Raw genomic sequence first — 21,740 nt, 5'->3', positions numbered from 1 at the left:
CCAGAGAAGTGAAGTGACTTGCCCACAGTCACACAGCTGACAAGTGGCAGAGCTGGGATTCGAACTCATGACCTCTGACTCCAAAGCCCGTGCTCTTTCCACTGAGCCTTGCTGCTTCTCAAGTGCTGGGTACTCAAGTGCTCAAGTACTAAGTGCTGGGTAGATACAAGAAAATCCGGTTGAACACAGTCCCTGTCCCACGTGAGGCTCACAGTCTTAGTCCCCATTTTACAGATGAGGTACCTGAGGCACAGAGAAGTAAAGCTACTTGCCCAAAGTCACCCAGCAGACAGGTAAGTGGTGGAGCCGGAATTAGAACCCAGTTCCTTCTGACTCTCTGGCCCGTGCTCTGTCCACTAGGCCATCCAGAAATCCCTTTGTGTTGTCATCTCCAGAGCCCCCACAGCCGTCACCCACTCGTGGGAGCAGATGCTGGTTTAGAGTTGCTTCTGTTCCGTGGCCTGGCCTAGGGGAAAGAGCACAGGTCTGGGAGTCCAGATCTGGGTTCTAATCCTGACTCTGCCATTTAGCTGCTGTATGATCCTGGGCAAGTCACTTAACTGCTCTAGTACTCAGTACTAGAGAAGCAGCGTGGCTCAGTGGCAAGAGCCCGGGCTTGGGATTCAGAGGTCATGGTTTCTAATCCCAGCTCCGCCACTTGTCAACTGTGTGACTTTGGGCAAGTCACTTAACTTCTCTATGCCTCAGTTCCCTCATCTGTAAAATGGGGATGAAGACTATGAGTCCCACGTGGGACAACCCGATTACCTAGTATCTCCCCCAGCGCTTAAAACAGTGCTTGGCACATAGTAAGCGCTTAACAAATACCAACATTACTATTATTATTATTATTACTTCAGTTTCCTCGTCTGTAAAATGGGGATTAAGACGTGTTCTCCTTCCTACTCGATGCAAACTGATTAATCTGGATCTACTCCGGGGCTTAGAATAGTGCTTGACATATCAATCAATCGTATTTATTGAATGCTTACTGAGTGCAGAGCACTGTACTCAGTACTTGAGAGACAACGGTACAATGGAGCAGGCACATTCCCTGCCCACAGTGAGTTTATAGTCTGGAGGGACATAGCACTTAACCAACACCACAGTTATTTACGTGGCAGGGATTTGTAGGGATTTCCATTCACCTCTCTGTCACCATGGCTGGGTTTTTTTAGGTTCTTGGGAATTGGGTTACTTATTCTATTCTACTGCAGGAACCCAGAAATCTTCTTTTGATGCCATAATGCCTATCTGACCCATGAAAATTTTAAATTTCCCATGCTCAGTAAAATGCCAAGGACTTATATGTTAAATGATCATATTTACCCTTCTTACCTAGCTAGTAACCTAACTATTGAGCATAGCTCATCATCATCATAATAATAATAATAATGTTGGTATTTGTTAAGCGCTTACTATGTGCCGAGCACTGTTCTAAGCGCTGGGGTAGACATAGGGGAATCAGCTTGTCCCACGTGGGGCTCACAGTCTTAATCCCCATTTTACAGATGAGGGAACTGAGGCACAGAGAAGTGAAGTGACTCGCCCACAGTCACACAGCCGACAAGTGGCAGAGCTGGGATTCGAACTCATGAGCCCTGACTCCAAAGTCCGTGCTCTTTCCACTGAGCCACGCTGCTTCTCATAGGCCGGGAATGTGTCTTTTTTGTTGTATTGTACCCTCTCAAGTGGTTAGTACAGTGCTCTGCACTCAGTAAACACTCAATAAATCCGATTAGCTGTTGGACTGACTGTTAGCCCCTCATTCTATTCCAGATCTCCTCGTGGTCCACTGACAAGCTCGTTGTGAGCTGGGAACATGCTTGCCAACTGTGTTGTATTGTCCTTCCCCAAGCGCTTAGTAGACTGCTCTGTACACAGTGAGTGCTCAATAAATACCATTGATTGATTGCACTCAGCTACGGATGCTCCCTCACTTGCTTTTTCCTAAGCAGCACTTCTGTGTCCGCCCAATCCTCTCCACTGCAACAGTTACCTCCCTGGTCCAAGCTCTGGTCCTAGTGTGGCTAGACTGTTGTCACAGCCATCTCACTGCCACCAGTTTCTACCCACTCAAATTTGTACTGCACGCTGCTGCACGAATCATCCTGAAGCGTAGCAGCGAAGCCTCGTGGATAGAGCACAGGCCCGGAGTCAGAGGACCTGGGTTCTAACCCCGGCTCTGCCGCCTGCCGTCTTTGTGACCTTGGGCAAGGCACTTAACTTCTCTGGACCTCAGTTATCTCCTCCAACAAATGGCGATGAAGACCGTGAGCCTGATTGGGGAAGGGACTGTGTCCAACCTGAGTAATTTGTTTCTACCCCAGCGCTTAGTAAAGTGCCTGGCACAGAGTAAGCACGTAATAAATACCATAAAAATGAAAAAAGAAACGTGCATCACACATCTCTCCTCCTTAAAACCCACCAAGAGCTTCCCTTTTTCCACCGCGTCAAGCAGTCCTAACTCTGGGCATCAAAGCTCTTCACCATACTATCTATTAATAGAGAAGAGAGCAAAGGGAAGTGGAAACATAATAATGTTGGTATTTGTTAAGCGCTTACTATGTGCAGAGCACTGTTCTAAGCGTTGGGGGAGATACAGGGTAATGAGGTTGTCCCACGTGAGGCTCACAGTCTTCATCCCCATTTTACAAATGAGGGAACTGTGACTTGCCCACAGTCACACAGCTGACAAGTGGCAGAGCTGGGATTCGAACCCATGACCTCTGACTCCCAAGCCCGGGCTCTTGCCACTGAGCCACATGCTGATCTGGAAGATGAGGACCTGGATGTGAGCCTGCTGAGTGACCTTGGGCCAGTCACTTAACCTCTGTGACCCAAGTGACCTCCCTTTCTGCCTCCCTCACAGGGTTGTTGTGAGGCCAGAAAAAATGGGTAACACAAAAACTTCTTGGAAATTAGAGCGCTATATAAATCCCAGGGTATTGCATGAGTTCTTATCACCGAAGACTCCTGGGCTCGCTCCCTTCTATTTGTAAAGGTTTCTGTGCCAGTCTTCCCGCATTAAAGTGCAAACTCATTGTAGAAGGGAACATGCAGTTTAAGTTTGTAAATCATTTTAAAAAATCTTAAATTTCGGTGTGCATTCATTTCAAAATAAAACGTGATTCTTAATTTTCATTTAAAATACTTGGAAATCCATTATGTGCATCTAATAGTCCTGTACTGTAGCCTCAAAAATAAAGAATTGTCTATGTAACTATTCATATAAAATTTCCTAAATATGGAAATTGCAAAAAATACTTTTCTTTTTCATTTTCATGCAGGACTCATCCAGGACTCTTTCAAGCAGATATAAAAGGTAAGACTTCAGTATCAATCGCATTTTATAAATATTCTATCAGTGGTATTGAGTGTTTACTCTGTGCTGAGCAATGGGAGAGTACAAGTATGTGCACTACTCTTTTTACCATGGTCCTCTTTAAACTGCTTCTGTATCTGTTTTGTCCGGATTTCACCGGCGGTCTTGGGCATGCCCTCGTTGCACACCCAAAGAACCTTCCTGAAGTTGTTCTGCCAAACCGGATAAAGTCGTGTTAAAAGCACCACACCCAACATGGGGCCTACGTCTATATACGTAGTGGTAGAACATTTTATGGGTTACAACACGGATCCTACGTAATCTTAATAATAATGTTGGTATTTGTTAAGCGCTTACTATGTGCCGAGCACTGTTCTAAGCGCTGGGGTAGACATAGGGGAATCAGCTTGTCCCACGTGGGGCTCACAGTCTTAATCCCCATTTTACAGATGAGGGAACTGAGGCACAGAGAAGTGAAGTGACTTGCCCACAGTCACACAGCCGACAAGTGGCAGAGCTGGGATTCGAACTCATGAGCCCTGACTCCAAAGCCCGTGCTCTTTCCACTGAGCCACGCTGCTTCACCTAATCTTATATTCTTACTGTTATTCAACTGTTTGGTCCAAAGAAAATCTCATTTTATTGTATTGCTGCCTACTTGGAAAAGAAAAGTGGGTTCTAGTAGACGTTATCAGGAGTGAGATGGGCTTGCGTTATCATAGCTTTCCTTTAGCAGCTCCATAACCAAAAAAGAAGGTTCCCACCACTTAATAGCATTCTCCCCCTCTCCCTGACAGAAGCCTCATTTCCTCTTCTCACACTCCTTTCTGCATCACCAAGAGCCTGGGCTTCGGAGTCAGAGGTCATGGGTTCGACTCCCGGCTCTGCCACTTGTCAGCTGTGTGACTTTGGGCAAGTCACTTAACTTCTCTGTGCCTCAGTTACCTCATCTGTAAAATGGGAATTAACTGTGAGCCTCACGTGGGACAACCTGATTACCCTTTATCTACTCCAGCGCTTAGAACAGTGCTTGGCACGTAGTAAGCACTTAACGAATACCAACATTATTATTATCACCCTTGCACTTGGATTTGAACCATTGTTATTGTCTGTCTCCCCTCATTTGACTGAAAGCCCGACAGAGGGCAGGGACTGTCTCTATTTGTTACCGATTTGTACATTCCAAGCGCTTAGTGCAGTGCTCTGCACATAGTAAGCGCTCAATAAATACTATTGAATGAATGAACCATGTATTCGCACCACCCACAGCCCCACAGCCCTGTTTACCTGAGGCCAGCTGCCTTTGTGAGTCAGTTCCATAAAGTTCCCAAGTCCACCTCTCTTGGGTGGGTAGAGAGCTGAGCAAAAGGGGCTTCAAAAGCTAGAGCCCCCTTCAGTCCTCTTTCTGGTCCATTGGTTGTATTTGTTGAGTGCTGAGTGTGTGCAGAGCAGTGTACTAAACACTTGGGAAGTGAGAATAAATGCTTACTATGTGGCAGGCATTGGGAGGGATACAAGCAAATCAGGTTGGACACAGCCCCTTTCTCACATGGGGCTCACAGTCTCAAACCCCATTTTACAGATGAGGTAACTGAGGTCCAGATAAATTAAGTGACTTGTCCAAGGTCACACAACGGAGAAGTGGCGGATCTGGGATTAGAACCCATGACCTTCTGACTCCCAGGTCTGTGCTCTGTCCACTTCTCCATGCTTCTTCTCCAACAGAGTAGGTAGATACATTCCCTGCTTGTAAGGAGCTTATAGTCTAAAGGAGGAGTTTATTTATACTCACGTGGGACAATCTGATTACCCTGTATCTACCCCAGTGTTTAGAACAGTGCTCGGCACATAGTAAGCGCTTAACAAATACCAACATTATTATTATACCCTGTAATGGGCCAGATCCAACCCTTAGTCTGTATCTTTAACTCACCTATACTAGCAAGGAACGAAATGAGATCATTTGCATTTGATCTCTTCTTATTGCCCCTTTGCAAACTCTGAAGAAATTGCTGTCGTGCAGTAAAACACCCAAAATGGTAGCCAGCAGAAAAGGGGGTTTGGGGAAAGCAGAGGGTTTGGATAATTCACAGATTGGATTCTTGGATTTTCGTCTAAACAAACAAACTTAAAAAAAAGATCTGACTCTTTTCCTTGCACCTTTTGATTTAGCTAATGGGTGACTAACATCTGTAAATATGCAGTCATTCATGAACTAGGGCTTTGTTAATAAGCACTTTGATGTGGTTTTAAGGAAAGCCAAAAAAAAGGGGGTCTGAAAGGAATGTTTATTAAAGATTCATAGTTATGGTGATAATTTTTTATTAAAAACACACCCAGTACTCTGTTTTTTCACTTGTCATCTAACTATGGGTAGGGAATTCATTTTAGAAAGCAAAACCAAAAAGATCAAAATTAGGATAAAGATCAAGCCTCATTTTTAGGTAAGAGATCATATCGCACGGTGTGCTTACCATAGCATTTTCCACAGTGGCTCTCAAAGGCAGCATTTATACCAAAAATGCTTAGGAGAGGAAAGAAGTGAGATAGTGGTGAGTAGCCCAAGGGAGTTTGGCCGATGGTGGGAAGGTGAGCATGGCAGTAATTAGATAAGGCAAATTCCAGAGTCCAATGATATGAAAGGAGAAAATGCCAGATGTAGCTTCAGGACATACACCATCCAATTCTTTTCTGAAATCCCACCAAATCAAAACAGGGTGTTGAGCTTCTGGGTAAAACTCTCTTTGGACCCTTTCCCCTCGTCTTCCTTCCCAACCCACTAATCCCAGCCAAAAGCACTGGATCATGCTCACAGTTGCTGGCCCGGAGAGAGACTAGGTCTCTAGGTCACAGTGTGTCTCTGGGTGGAAGATGATGGTATTTCCCTAAAATTCTTGGGAGTCCATAACGAGCCTTCCAAAACACAGTGCTATGCCATAATCCACTGAATGAAAATCCTCAAAATGGTGATTACTTTAGTGCAGCTTTGTATGTGTGTGAGAGAGAGAGAGAAGGAAAGAAAGAGGGAAAGCAGGAAAGCAAGAGAGAAAGGGTTGAGGGAAGTAGCAAGAGAAGCAGTATGGCCTAGTGGGTAGAGGCATGGGACTGGGAGTCAGAAGAACCTAGTTTCTAATCCCAGCTCCACCACTTGTCTGCTCTGTGACTTTGGGAAAGTCACTTAAATTTATCTGTGCCTCAGTCACTTCATCTGTAAAATGAAGATTAAGACTGTGAGCCCTCATGCGGGCCATGGACTGTTTCCCACCCTCTTATCTCGTACCTACCCCCGTGCTTAGTACAGTGCCTGTCACAGAGTAAGCGCTTAATTTTTTTTTTTTAAAAAAAAGAACTCATAATTATCCAACTCAGCCAGTGTGAATAATAAGCAAATACTTCTCGCAGAGATAGTTGGAGATTTTTTGGCTCGAGCATGTCACCGTGTCTGCAGTCCAGGTGGTGGGAATCTTTCCTCGTAATTAGCTATGCATCCATTGCCCATGACTCACCACACACATAGCAGACAGACAGCCAAGCTGGGAGGAGGCGGCGGCCACATACCTAAGGTGGAAAAACTCCCAGTCTTCACTGGGAGAACAGCAGTGTTGAGCAGGACAGAACAGTCCAAGCCCTGCTCAAAGCTACAGCTCCCATTATGAAACTAGAAACCTCTCAGCTTGCGTGTGTATGCCCCATTTCTCCAACTCCCCGCTCACCCCCCTTACCCCCAATCTCGCAGCGTGGCTCAGTGGAAAGAGCCTGGGCTTCGGAGTCAGAGGTCATGAGTTCGACTCCCGGCTCTGCCACTTGTCAGCTGTGTGACTGTGGGCAAGTCACTTCACTTCTCTGTGCCTCAGTTACCTCATCTGTAAAATGGGGATTAACCGTGAGCCTCACGTGGGACGACCTGTTTACCCCGAATCTCCCCCAGCGCTTAGAACAGTGCTCTGCACATAGTAAGCGCTTAACAAATACGAATATTATTATTCACACATACCCGCAGGTCTTCACCGGAACGATACAGAAAAACTGCAAATGAGCAATCAAAAATTGGCTCTTAAATCCATGATCCCTGGGTAATTTCAGAGTTCGTCAGAAGTAATAATAGTAATGGTATTTAAGTGCTTACTATATGCTTAGCGTTGGGTTAGATACAAGTTAATCAGGTTGGATACAGTTCTTGTCCCACATGCGGCTCACACTCTTAATCCCCATTTTCCAGATGCGGGAGCTGAGGCCCAGAGAAGTGAAGTGACTTGCTCAAGTTCACCCAGCAGACAGGAACTATTCATTCATGATTCTAATTTGATTATTTAGCCAGGATAGAGAATCATCGTGATAAGCATTGTGCTATTTGTTAAGCACTTTCTATGTGCCAAGCCATGTACTAAGCAATGGGGTAGATTCAGGGTAATCAGTTCCCACATGGTGTGCTCCCAAGTCTTAGCAGGAGGGATAGCACTGGTTTCCCCTCCCTGCAGATGTAGATCCAACATGAAGCAGCGTGACCTAATTAATGGAAAGAGCATGGGCTAGTCAGAGGACCTGGGTTCTAAATCTGACACTGCTGTTTGTCTGCTGTGAGACCTTGGGCATTTAACTTCTTTGTGCCTCAGTGTCCTCAACCTTAAGGTGGTAAGTCAATATTTGTTCTCCCTCTTACTTAGACCGTGTTAGACTTGTACCCATCCCAGAGCTTAGTACAGTGCCTGGCAGATAGTAAGCACTTAGTAAATACCACAATTATCAATATTATTAATAATAAAAATAAACAGGAATTGAATCCCCATTTTGCAGTTGAGAGAGTTGTGGCACAGAGAAGTTAAATTACTTGTCCAGGTAGGTGTTGACATTGAGATTAGAACCCAGATCCTCCGACGCCCAAGCCCTGGCTCTTTCCGTTAGGCCACTCTGCTTCTTTTATTATCATCATTTAATATAAAAAAGTTATAACAACTCAATTGGAAGCTTCTTATGGATGGGATATGTATGCTTTATTTCTGCAATACTCTCCTAAGTACTTACTGCATTGCTATATATTCAGTGGTGCTCAATAAAAATCATTAACTGAATGGAATTAAGCATATTTATATAGTTTTCTTTCAAAAAAGGAGCAGCCGTTAAGAAATTTTGTATCTCAAGTTTTACCACCCATATCCTGCTGCGATAACTTTTCCCTTTTAGCCAGCGATAATGACTCTTCCTGTGTGTCATGATTCATTTTCACATAACAAGACAATTCCTATTTTTAAAATGACGTACGTACATTTCAGTGAATTTATCCTTATTTCCACAGTACAACTAGTGGTCCTGAAGAGGATGGTCCAGGTCGATATTCCAGAATAGATAGGGGAGGATTCCATAGATATAACAGGGATGGAAATTCTTCTGGAAATTCAATCCCTAATAGTACATTGGAAAAGAAAATTGAAGAACTTGAAAAGGTAAGAATCACAATTTTTAAAGAATATCTTTTCTGATGAGAAAGATGCTGTTATTAAAATTAATCAGTTTTTAGACTCACCTTTTGAATTTTAGGTGTTTAACTGGAATATACAGTTATAAACCTCATGAACGTGCTATCTAATAACCGTTTGCTTCTAAACTACCTAGCTCATAATATCATGAAGGATTTAATTTGTGGTGAGAGTTTGAGAGCAGCTTTCTTCTTTTGCCTCATTCCCCTGTCCTTCCAACCGCACGGAGTAGACTAAACCCTTCTACTCGATCCAAATTGGAGATTATGAGCAGATGTTATTTGACCCAGCAGCGGTTGTAAAGGCAAAAAAAAGAGATTGAATGTAAAAAGAGCCTTGGCCCCTCTTTCTTGCCAAATCTAACAGACTCTAATCTGTCCTCGACTTCTTGGCCTCTTCAGCGATCGTATACCGCTCTGACACGGTCCTCTCCTAGCTCTCCCCTTCCTCTCAGAGCGATCCTTCCCAGTCTCTATTGTTAACTTTTCTCTTGCTTCACATCCCATAGCTCACTACCCTGCACCAGTAAAGTGCTCAATAAATACCATTTGATTGATTGATTGGGTGTCCCTCAAAGCCCTGTTGTTGGTACCTTTCCATTTTCACTTTATACTAATCAATCAATCAGTTATTATTTATTGAGCATTTACTGCGTGCAGAGCACTGTACTAAGCACTTAGGAAAGTACCATATAACAGTTCAATCGTATTGTGCGCTTACTGTGTGCACAGCACTATACTAAGCGCTTAGCACTGTATGTTCCCTCCCCACAGGGAGCAGTCGATCATGTTTATTGAGCCCTTATTGTGTGCAGAACACTATACTAAGCTCTTGGAAGAGTGCAGTGCAACAAAAGTTAGTAGGCACGTTCCCTGCCCACAACTAGCTTACAGTCAAGAGGGGAACAAATACAGTAGACCCAATCCCTGCCCTCAAGGAGTTTGCAGTCTAGTGGATTACAATTTTATTCATCCTTTTAGGAAGCTCACCCTCTCTCAGGGCTTCAACAACCACCTCTCTGCAGAGGACTCCTACAATCTACCTTGCTAGCCCTCCTCTCATTCTCTGCAGTCTTGCATTTCCTCCTGCCTCTGCGACAGCTCAAAATTTGGATTTTCCACCCTCACCCCAAAAATCAATATGAACTGAACTCGTCTTTTCCCATTTATCCCCCTTTGTCCATCTCACTTTCCCATCACAGGTGAAAACACCACCATCCTATCCCCCCACCTCCCCAATCTCCGAAGCCCCAAACAATGACATTATCCTTAATTCCTCCCTCCCTCTTCCCCCTTATGCAGTCAACACCGGGATACTCCTCTTCCTTCTCATCCAAACGGCCAGCCTGCGTGTCCAGGCCCTTGTCAGCTTGGCTTGATAATAATAATAATATTGGTATTTGTTAAGCGCTTACTATGTGCAGAGCACTGTTCTAAGCGCTGGGGTATACAGGGTAATCAGGTTGTCGCACATGAGGCTCTCAGTCTTAATCCCCATTTTATAGATGAGGTAACTGAGGCACAGAGAAGTTAAGTGACTTGCCCACAGTCACACAGCTGACAAGTGGCAGAGCAGGGATTCGAACCCATGCCCTCTGACTCCCAAGCCCGGGCTCTTTCCACTGAGCCACGCTGCTTCTCTATCACTGCATAAGCCTCCTTGCTAGGCTCCCCACTTTCTGGCTCTCCACCTCTAGTCCTGTGTCCAACCTGATTAACTTGTATCTACCCCAGTGCTTAGAACAGTGCTTGGCACATAGTAAGCGCTTAACAAGTACCGTTACTTGACTCTGCTGCCTAGGTCACTCACTTTTCAAAAGCAGCACTCTGCACCTGTCTTCCCCAACCATCAAAAATCTCGTGTGGTTGACGATTCTTCTCCGCATCAAGAATAAACTCCTGACTGTTGGCTCGAAGGCACTCAATCAGCTGTCTCATTGCTACTTATCAACTCTCTTCTCCTACTACACCCCAGCTCACACTCTCTGTTCCTCTGAAACTCTCCTGCTCCTCGTGCCTTTTTGTCTCTCTTGCCTCTGGCCTCTGGCTTCACCCGCTGACTAGAACTCCCTACCTCTTCCTATGTGACAGACCACAATTCTCCCCAGCTTTTCTGAAATCCCACATCCCTTTCAGGTGGTCTTCCATGATTAAGTTCTAATTTTTCCAGTGTATATCTAATTTCCCCGCCCCAACAGCTACTCCATTCAGCACTTCTGAGACAAAAAACATACTTATATATGTATGCTAGGCAGAGAGCCAGTTGTTGGGTAGGGATTGTCTCTATCTGTTGCCAAATTGTACTTTCCCAGCGCTTAGTACAGTGCTCTGCACTCAGTAAGTGCTCAATAAATATGATTGAAGGAATGAAATAGTAAACATTTAACAAAAACCACAATCATTGTTATTACTGTTACCTTGGGAAGCAGTGTGGCCTAGTGGAAAGAGACCGGGCCTGGGAGTCAGAGAACCTGGGTTCTAATCCAAGCTCTGCCACTCGTCTGCTGCGTGAACTTGGGCAAGTCACTTAACTTCTCTGTGCCTCAGTTCCCTCATCTGCAAAATAAGGATTCAAAATCCGTTCTCCCTTCTGTTTAGACTATGAACCTCAAGTGGTACCTGATGATCTTGCCTCTACCCCAGTGCTTTTAGTACAGTGCTTGACACATAGAAAGTGCTGAACAGATTTTATTATTATTATCTTTTTATTATTATTCCCATACCCCTATTTGTATTTTTTTATTCATTTGTTTGGACTCTTCGAGGCTAGTGATCATAAGTCCTAATTCTGTTGTACTTTGCCAAGTGCTTAGTGTAGGGATTGTATCTAGTAGATAGTTTATATTAATGATTTGCCTGGAAGAGGTAGAAGGACAATTGAGATTGCTGGAGAAATTATGGCTACTTTTAAGTTTCCTAGTGACCCTTTTATAGCAGGGTATTCTTATGGGTGGGACATATACATGTGCAATGTGATAATCCCAGCTCTGTCATTTGTCTGCTGTGTGGCCTCGGGCAAGTCACTTAATGTCTTTGGGGCTCGGTTTCTTCATCTGTAAAATGGGCGTTCAGTACCTGTTCTCCCTCCTACTAAAACACTAAGCTCCGTGAGGGACAGAGACTGTGTCCGAACTGCATATGCTGTATCTAGCCCAGCACTTAGTACAGTGTTTGGCACATAGAAAGCCCTTAATAAATACCACACTTTTTTTTATGAGTTTTATAAGCTTGTCTCTCTGCCACTTTTCTCTCTTCATCCTCTTGCTGAATGCCAAAGAATGGAATCGATTCACTTTTGATTTCTAGATTTCTCACAATGTTCTTGGGGCTAGATAGAATTTACATAACCTCAGACAGAGACATTTTGTATTCTTTAATTACCACTATAATAAAGTAATTATTATGGTATTTGTTAAGCGCTTACTCTGGGCTGAGCACTGTTCTTAGCGCTGGGGTAGATGCAGGGTAATCAGATTGTCCACATGAGGCTTACAGTTTTTAATCCCCATTTTTACAGATGAGGTAACTGAGGCACAGAGAAGTTAAGTGACTTGCCCAAGATCTCACAGCAGACAAGTGGCGGAGCTGGGATTAGAACCCACGTCCTCTGGCTCCCAAGCCCATACTCTTTCTCTATCATGCGTGCACTAGCTATATTAGTAATGGGTACTACACATTGAAATTCCTGATTAAACAATGAAGCTAGGATCCTGAGCTAGGAATGTTTTGTTTATATACTCAGTAAAGATACCTCCCGAGCATCTTGGCTCAGCTGCTGCCTGAAAATGTCCTGTAAACCAGTTAAAATGCATATAAAATTCTTCTTTCAGTTGCCAAAGTCCCTGTTCCCAGGTAGATTCAAGCGCGTGCTCGTGCACGCACGCGCGCACACACACACACACACACACACAGGATCCCCTTATGAAATTGTGTTTTGTTTTTTTTTATTTGAAGGAGAATCATTTTCTGACTGCACAGGTTGTAAAGTGAAGGGAAATTAATTCCTTCACATGTAAATAATTCCAACTAACAGCTTGGATTTTGCATCAAAACAAGTGCTTATTTCCATTTGGAAATGGAGATGTAAAAGAAAATAATCCCATAGCTTTCAAGGCCAATATTTACTTAAGAGAATTGTTTTATTGGGATTTTAGGCTGTTTCCAGTTTTCCAAATAAATCACAAATTTCCAAATAAATCAGACATTATTTAATAGCCCAATAAAGCCATGGTGCCAGTTGAGTGGAGTGCAATTGTCTCTCTCTTTTTGTCCTTGAAAATGATCTAATCCTTGATGCACTGCTGCTGCCGTGATTTGCTGAAAATATTCTTGACCTTCTCTCAAAGGTGATGTTATGTTGACTTACAGAGGAAGAGGAGGGAGGAAGCTACTAGAAAAATCTGTTAGCATTTGTTAAAGGCTTGTGTAAACCTTGACTTAGTCTGGAACATTCTTTTAAAGTCTGCATTCCCTTCTCCCCCACCCCTGCCACACACACACACTCTTTCCAGTACCTGATCTCTTCTTCTTCTGGTTAATTAAAAGGTTCATATAAACTGTTTCGCTAAATTCCTAATATCTGTCAGTTTACCAGTTTTGACAAATGTAAACCATTCAAGGCAATTGTGTGCGGTCTTCAAGACGTAATCAACTAATGCCAAAATCACACTTTGTTCTGTGTGTCCTCCAGGAAGTAGTAAAGGAGAGACAAGAGAATTTAAGGCTTGTGAGGATAATGCAGGACAAAGAAGAAACGATTGGGAAACTCAAGGAAGAAATTGATTTATTAAATAGAGTAAGTATAACACATTTTAATTTTCAGTTTCGCATGGCAGTTACATAAAAGCAGGTGAATAGAGGACTGAACTGATCTCTGAGTTTGTCAACAGTCTAGATTATTCCATACATAGCTGTAGCATAGAATTCCATCTTCAGTAATACAAGAAACTTAAACCCATTAGGTTTGACCCCTTTACCGCTTGGTTAACACACAGCAGCTGCAAATGATTTGGAAATATTTCTAACCTTGCCTTCTTTTCATCCAAAATTACTTCTGTTACGATATTTCTCCATTATGTAAAAGGCTTTTGCAGTGGTTTACACTTCACTTGAAAACGGAAACTGTCTCCCAGATTGAGCTCCAGGTGTCTCTCTTCAGCTCCTGTCGTATTCCTCACAAGATTTCTCCATCTCAGTCCCATCTCCTTGCCCTTCAAAACTGTTCATTCATTCAGTCGTATTTATCGAGTGCTTACTGTGTGCAGAGCCCTATACTAAGTGCTTGGGAAGTACAATTCAGCAACAAATAGGGACAATCCGTGCCCGCAAAAGGCTCACAGTCTCCCACCCAGTGACTGCCCTAACTCTTTTGTTGGGAGCATAAAGGCCATCCAGTGCAAATTTACCCAAGGACTGTCTTTACGACCTCAGATTTGTTTTTTTCCGCGTTCTTACCCTTCTCCCCAAAGATCTCCCACCTTCCTTTCAGAGCTAACTCTTAGCTATACAATATGGATTCATCATCTGGCTCACCTGAAACCATGCCCACTAAAAGTCTCCAATCAATGAGTCAGTTAATGGTAATTCTAGAGCGATTACTGAGTCTTATACTGTACTCTCCCAAGCATTTAGTACGGTGCTCTGCACACAGCGCTCAATAAATATGATTGGTTTGATTGTAGAGCGCTATATTAAGTGCTTTGGAGTGTACAGTACAGCAGAGCGAATAGGCACATTGCCTGCCCTCAAGAAACTTTCAGTGTCCTTTTCTGTTTCGATCTAATGGACTCGATCATTTGGCTGACTTTGATTGTGTTCTTGTCTGTCCTTCTCCCCCGATTAGACTGTAAACCCGTCAAACGGCAGGGACTGTCTCTATCTGTTGCCGACTTGTTCATTCCAAGCTCTTAGTACAGTGCTCTGCACATAGTAAGCGATCAATAAATACTATTGAATGAATGAATGTCTGACCTAATTATTTTGGATCTGCCCCCAACATTTAATACAGAGCTTGGCTCATAGGTAACGCTTTACAAATGTCACAGGAATTATTAGTAGTCTGACATTTTGGACTACTCCCTCCTTCCAGGAATTCGCTCCTAGCTTTAGTTTTATAACACAGTGTTCTCCCTTTTCTATCTTCCGCCTACTCTATACACTGAAGGAGTTCTGTAAGCTCCCACTTCAGGTGTCCTGCTTCTTTCTCACTCTTCCCACTCACTGTGTCAGGTAACTTCGGTTACCACCTGTGAGCAGGTGACTTCCCAATCTACATCCATCCTCTCATCTAATTTTACAATCCCATATCGCCACCTGTCTCTGGGTCATCTCCCCCTGAATGACCCACTAACACCTGAAATTCAGCGTGTTGAAAATTAAGTGCCTTGTTTTGCCTCACAGCCATCTCTTCCATCTGACTTTCCCTTCAGGAGTGACAGCAATGAAATCTTACAACCCAAATGGGATTAGGATGGAGGAGACGCAGCTCAAAAGTTTCACCTCCTCACCCTTTACTCCCCATCAGTTCTGCCCTTGGCATTTTAGTGTGGGAAGAGACATGGCCTAGTGGATCGAGCATAGCCCTGGGAGTCAGAAGGACTTGGGTTCTAATCCTGACTCTGCCACTTGTCTGCTCTGTGACCTTGGGCAAATCACTTCCTTTTTCTGGCCTCAGTTACCTCATCTGTAAAATGGGGATGAAGACTGTCAGGCCCATGTGAGACAGGTGCAGTGTCCAACCTGAGTAGCTTGTACCTACCCCAGTGCTTAAAACAATGCTCGACACACAGTAAGCACTTAACAAATACCATTATTTTTATTATTATTTTCAATAGCCCTTGGACTTTGGGTATGTACCCTTTATTCACCCCACCCTCAACCCCACGGTATTTATGTACCATGCTGTAATTTGTTTATATTAATGTCCGTCTCCCCCTCTAGACTGTAAGCTCAACTGTGGGCAGGGAATGGATCTACCAACTCTGTTATACTGCACTCTTCCGAACCTTAGTACAGTGCCCCGCACATAGTAAGCACTCAGTGAATACCATTGACTGATTCAAAGTAGATTAAAGTTTACAATTCCAGCCTTGGCCCCAATCCCAAGAGAACCCAAGGGTTCAGCATAGTTGTGGTACCATTTGGAATCAGGTTCATCCGACTCAGAAGTAAATCCATGCGATAAGGATGGTGTCTCCTTTGGATTCAGTGACCGCCATTCTAAGATTGATTGTCCATCAGTCAGTGGTATTTATTGAGCACTTACCGTGTGCACAGCACTGTACTAACCACTGGGAGAGTGCAGTATAACAGTGTTGGTAGACCGTTCCCTGCCCACAATGAGCTTACGGTCTAGAGGTGGGAGACAGACATTAATATAAATAAATTACGGATATGTACATAAATGCTATGGAACTGAGAGGGGGGTGAATATGGGTACAAATTCAAGCGCAAAAAGACTATTGAAAATGCTAAAATGTCTCTTTCCCCTTTGGATTGGGCATGGATTCATTCATTAATTCAATCGTATTAATTGAGCGTTCACTGTGTACAGTGCACTGTTCTAAGCGCTTGGGAGAGTACAATACATCAATAAATGGTCACATTGCCTGCCCACAGTGAGCTTCCAGGATCGGGACCAGCCAAATGTTTGCAGGAATTCCAGTCTACCCTGGGCTAGACTTGCTAATGCCTGAGTGAAACTGGGAACCCAGTTCAACTCTGGGGATTGCTGATGAGTCAGTTTGCCTTTTAAGGAGAAACAAATTCAAAAAGATAAGATAAATGAAGGAATTAATGTCGTAATCTTTTCTATTGGACAGTGTGGTTTAATCGAAAGGCTATATGGGTTAGGAAGTCAAGGACCTTAGTTCTAATTCCAGGTCTGCCATTGGCTTGCAGAGTGATCTTGGGCAAGTCACTTAGCTTCTTAGGGCCTCCATCCATACATCTGAAAATGGGAATAATCAATTCATCATATTTATTGAGCGCTCAGTGTGTGCAGAGCACTTTACTAAGCACCTGGAAGAGTACAATATATCACAGTCCCTCTCCTCTACAAGCAATCCTACCAGCTTCTCCCAACCTGTCTCAAAGGAATGTTGTAAGGATAAAATGAGATAAGAAATGCAACAGCACACTCAAAAGTAAAAGTACTGAACCAATTCACGGTACTATCTCTTCTTCTCCCGTGTAGATTTCTTTGAAGCTACAGTGGTAGCTATTTAACGGAATGAGGATTTTCAGGGAAGTGTGCATGTTACTAGTATTTCAGATAAATCATCATCTTTCTGACTCAAATGAAAATGTTTTAAATATGAACCTCTAGAATAACTAATCATCTACTAATTATCTTAAACTAAAAGCAATCAACTTATGGTAGCAAAAATGATGGTTAAGTAATAATAATTATTGTGTTATTTAAACGCTTACTATATGCCAAACCCTGGATACTCAGTGCTGGAGTAGATACAAGATAATCAGGTCCCACATGGGGCATGCAGTCTAAGTTGGAGGGAAAACATCCCCATTTTGCAGTTTAAAAACTGTGAGCAGTAGAGAATTAAAGTCTACGTGTAACTCTAGTAATGTTATCCATGCTCTCCTTAATTGAATAGCAAAACCAAATCTGTTATCAGACTTGAAACATCATCTGAAGGGTGGTTAGTCTTAATTCAGAGGCACCAATTCTGCAGTAACCATTCTGAATATGAGTTTCATGACAAGGAAAATCCAGGAAGATTAAGTTGGAAAGTAGAAGCAGGAGAGGGTATTTGTCCTCATTCTTAAATTTTCTTGAACTTTTTTGAAAGAGGAATTGTCAACTTCTGAAAGATGGGCATAAAATATATCATTCTATTTATTATATTAGTATCTGTTTACTTGTTTTGACATGTATATATCTATAATTCTTTTTATTTATTATGATGCCTGTATACTTGTTTTGATGTCTGTCTCCCCCTTTCTAGACTGTAAACCCGGTGTGGGCAGGGATTGTCTCTATTCCTGAATCTTACTTTCCAAGCATTTTGTACAGTGCCCTGCCCACAGTAGGTGCTCAATAAATGATTGAATGAGTGAATTAATGAATTGATTTTTGATCTTATTTCCTTTTAAAAATATTAAAATGATAGCCTAATCATGTAAGGAAACAGAGAGAGTAATGGGTTTGCAATAGAGAAAAACATCATTAATGGTTCATGGAAACAGAGGTGCCATGAAGTCACAGAATCTGAAGTCCCGGAAAGCCTTAAGAGACCATCTTATCTGCCCCCCTTCCTTCAGACAAAACATAAATCTTCCCAGATAAAGGAATATTTGGCTCTCTATATCTTATCTGATGGCTCTCGATAGCCATTACTCCTGAGCTGTTACAGTTTATTCTTCCCTAACTCACTCCCTAATTAAAGCTTGCTCTCGTCTCTCCCTCCTGCCTCTGATCCTTCTGTTCACTTGTTCTCCAAGCCTAGAACTTTCCTCCCACAACAAATCCGCCAGATCTCAACCCTCCGTATCTACCAAATTCTCCTAACAAGTCTTCCCTAGTTAATTCCCGGCACCCCAAAGTCAGCCACTTCTGGCCCTCAAGTATTTATTTATACCTGTCCTTTGAACCTGTGCATATTTTTATTCGTTTAATTATGTATTTATTCTGAATTCCACTGTTGGTAAATACTCTATGTCGGTGTGTATGTTCTTTGGGGCCCAGAATGTGTCTTACACAATATGATTTTTTTTCCCCACTGTGGCCTGGTTTACTGAAAAGAGCACCAACCTGGGTTGTAATCCCAGCTCTGCTATTTGCCTGTTGTGTGACCTTAATTTCTCGATGCCTCAGTTGCCTTATCTCTAAAATCATTCAGTCAATCAGACATATTTGTTGAGCATGTACTGTGTGCAGATCACTGCACTAAGCACTTGGAAAAGTTCAATACAACAGAGTCAGAAGACACGTTCCCTGCCCTCATTGAGCTTAGAGTCTAGAGAGGGATGCAGACATTAATGTAAATAAATAAATTACATATATGTACCTAAATCCCGTGGAGCTGACGGAGGAATGAATAAAGGGTTTTAATCCGAGTGCAAGGGATAGCATATGAGCCTCATGTGAGACTTGTATCTATCCAATTACTTAATTCAGTTTTTGGCACATGGTAAGTGCTTAAAAAATGCCACAATTATTATTACTGAAGTTCACAATATCATTACTATTATTTTTAAATATATCCCATTGAGAAATTCAAAATTAAATTCAAATTATTAAAATGTGTATTAATATATAGTAATATTATTAATTAATGTCATTACTATTTTAAATACCAAGAGGTACTTAAGTTAGGCTCAAGAGCTGTTGTAATGTTTATAAAAAATGATTCTTTTGGTTTTGAAAAGATTATTTTTATGGCATTTATTAAACATCTATTAGAGAAACAGCATGGCACAGTGGATTGAGCACAGGCCTGGGAGTCAGAAGGTCATGGGTTCTAATCCCAGCTCTGCCACTTCACTTCAGGTCACTTCACTTCGCTGTGTCTCAGTTACCTCATCTGTAAAATGGGGATTAAGACTGTGAGCCTCATGTGAGACAAGGACTGTGTCCAACCTGATTACCATGTAACTCCCCCAGCTCTTTAGGACAGTGCTTGGCACATATTAAAGCATTTAACAAATGCCACAGTTATTATTATTATCATAGTGCCCATTTTAATAACATAGCAATTGGTCTTTATCTTCATCTTTTGAGTGTTGTTCACAAAGTAAATGTGATTTCGTTTTCTCCATCAGGATCTTGATGAAATAGAAGATGAAAATGAACAACTAAGGCAGGAAAATAAAACCCTCTTGAAAGTTGTCGGACAGTTGACAAGGTAGAAGGTGCATGCTGCAGTGAGGATAAAGAGTTTGAAACTACTGATTGAATGTCAAGGTCAATGCTGGGATGGTATTTCCTGTTGCAATACATTAAAGTAGCTAAGTGTATATATTTATTTCTAGAAAACTGATGGATGTTTATTTTCATAATATTTTCTTTTTCATATCAGTAAATAAGTATCTGCTTTGGAGGTTTCCTTTACCTCTCTTTTCTTGGATAAGTGTTTTTTTTCCAATTATTAAAATGGACAAGGGTGTATGAAATACTCTGGTTTTGTATTCACATAATATATGTGATGAAATATGGTTATCAGCAGTCACAACTATCAGACTGTATTTTGCCTATGGGGGTACAGAAATGATAGGAATAAGTTTTGTTTACATGGATCCAAATATGTATTGGGAAATTTTTGGTGTTTGAGAAGTTGTAAAGTGCAGATGCCTTATTATCGATGTGTGGCCTTTATAGATTGGTGGCTTGCTGTAACCGTCTTGCATCCTATTAGGAGAATTCGCATGACAGAATAGCAGTTTTCTGTCCAGCACACTCTTTTACAACGAAACACTGTTAAATTTTCAGTAAATCATATGCAATTGACAATTTTAGCTAAAAGTCTTTTTGGGGAAGTACTTGAATTATACTCTAGTAAATGCAAATGTACTGACTTAGGTTTGTATTTTTTTAATTTAAAGCCAAGTGCTTTATTTTCTGCAAAGATATACATCTATTTTTATGTAACTCTTCCTGTAATGTTTCAGGCATTAAAATGAGTGCCTAGGCATTTTTGAATTGATTAATTGAACCTTTTAATGAACATTAATATAAAAAAGGAGAGTGCACATCACTCTGACTCATAGGGCGCAGAGTCAGTTAATTTTTTTAAATCTCATCCTCGATTGCCATCATTTATTAATAAAAATCAAATTATCCTCTTTAGTTAGATCTGGTCAATACATCTGACACTAAAACTAAAAGATCATTTTCATTAGAAGCATTTCCTGCCAGTTGTTTATGCTACTGGGATAAAACTTCCAACTTGAAATTTTAATTCTCACATAGCCAACCGTCTGGCCTAAATTTAAATACATTTTATTAATTTGGGGAATGTAGAAATCAAAATATGGACTATGTTGAAGGTTTATTTAAATGCCTGATAATGCGAGTTCATTGTTGACGCATTAAGCGTTGCACACTAAATTTGTATGTTACTTGAACCTCTGTAATGATGAAGTTGTCTGATATTAAGAAATGTCCATCAGTAATGGATGTTATTGTCGAGAAGTCTCTTTATGGACTCCTTAAGCAAGTCTTGGTATTTTATCTTGCTATTTTGAGGCATATCTTGAGGGCAAGCACATCATGCCTTTGCAGAGCAACATCGTGGTGATGAGAGAACGATTATGTTGTTCATCTCGCTTCCACTACAAGTACACACAACAGAGAAAGAAGTTGGGTTGGAAGAAGCTGAGGGGTGCCAAGTTTGCACCCGAGTCTGTTGACTCTTGAAATTTGGGAGTTCAATCTGTCAGGACCAATTTAAGAATCATAATAATAATAGTTGTGGTATGGGTTAAGCGCTTAGTATATGCCAGGTACTGTACTAAGAGCAGGGACAGATTCAGGATAATCGCATTGGACACAGTCCTCATTTTAAAGATGAGGTAACTGAGGCCCGAAGACGTGAAGTGACTTGCCACGATCACAGAGCAGACAGAGACAGAGCCATGTTTAGAACACGGGTCCTTCTGACTTCCAGGCCCTGGCTCTATCCTCTAGGCCACACTGGGAAAGGACTACACAGTCTCTTTAAATGCTTCTCTAGGGCTGTGGGCAAGAGCAGCAGAACGATGACCAATTGTTCAATGTCTTTGGTCTAGCCAGAAGGAAAACGTGAAGATGTCCTTTGAGTGTCCTTTTTTTCCCTCTCACTACTTAAGCAGTGGGTATGTAAGCAGGAGGGGGAGTGAAGACGTCGGAACCCGGTGTTAAGCCTGACTGGATCTGACTCTCTGCCGGTCCAACTTGGTCCCAAGGATTCAAGTTCCTTGGGACCCTCAACAAGCCAGACCTAG

At 42.2% G+C, this 21,740-nt stretch overlaps 1 protein-coding gene across 1 annotated transcript in view; it reads left to right on the top strand.

Annotated features, from left to right (window-relative positions):
* The window catches only part of PAWR (pro-apoptotic WT1 regulator), a 124,812-nt gene extending 103,531 nt beyond the window's left edge, over window positions 1–21,281 (top strand). Inside the window, exons 4-7 of the mRNA XM_039914038.1 lie at window positions 3,291–3,325; window positions 8,619–8,766; window positions 13,489–13,593; window positions 19,581–21,281. Coding sequence (XP_039769972.1) covers window positions 3,291–3,325; window positions 8,619–8,766; window positions 13,489–13,593; window positions 19,581–19,667 — 375 coding nt within the window. The 3' untranslated portion in view covers window positions 19,668–21,281. The remainder of the gene's footprint in view (window positions 1–3,290; window positions 3,326–8,618; window positions 8,767–13,488; window positions 13,594–19,580) is intronic.
* The last annotated feature ends 459 nt before the right edge of the window (window positions 21,282–21,740 follow it).

The sequence above is a fragment of the Ornithorhynchus anatinus genome, chromosome 14 (assembly GCF_004115215.2).
Source record: "Ornithorhynchus anatinus isolate Pmale09 chromosome 14, mOrnAna1.pri.v4, whole genome shotgun sequence".
In the NCBI taxonomy this organism is placed as follows: domain Eukaryota; kingdom Metazoa; phylum Chordata; class Mammalia; order Monotremata; family Ornithorhynchidae; genus Ornithorhynchus; species Ornithorhynchus anatinus.
The sequence above is the reverse complement of the archived record's forward strand: the minus strand, read 5'-3'. Positions and strand labels throughout refer to the sequence as shown.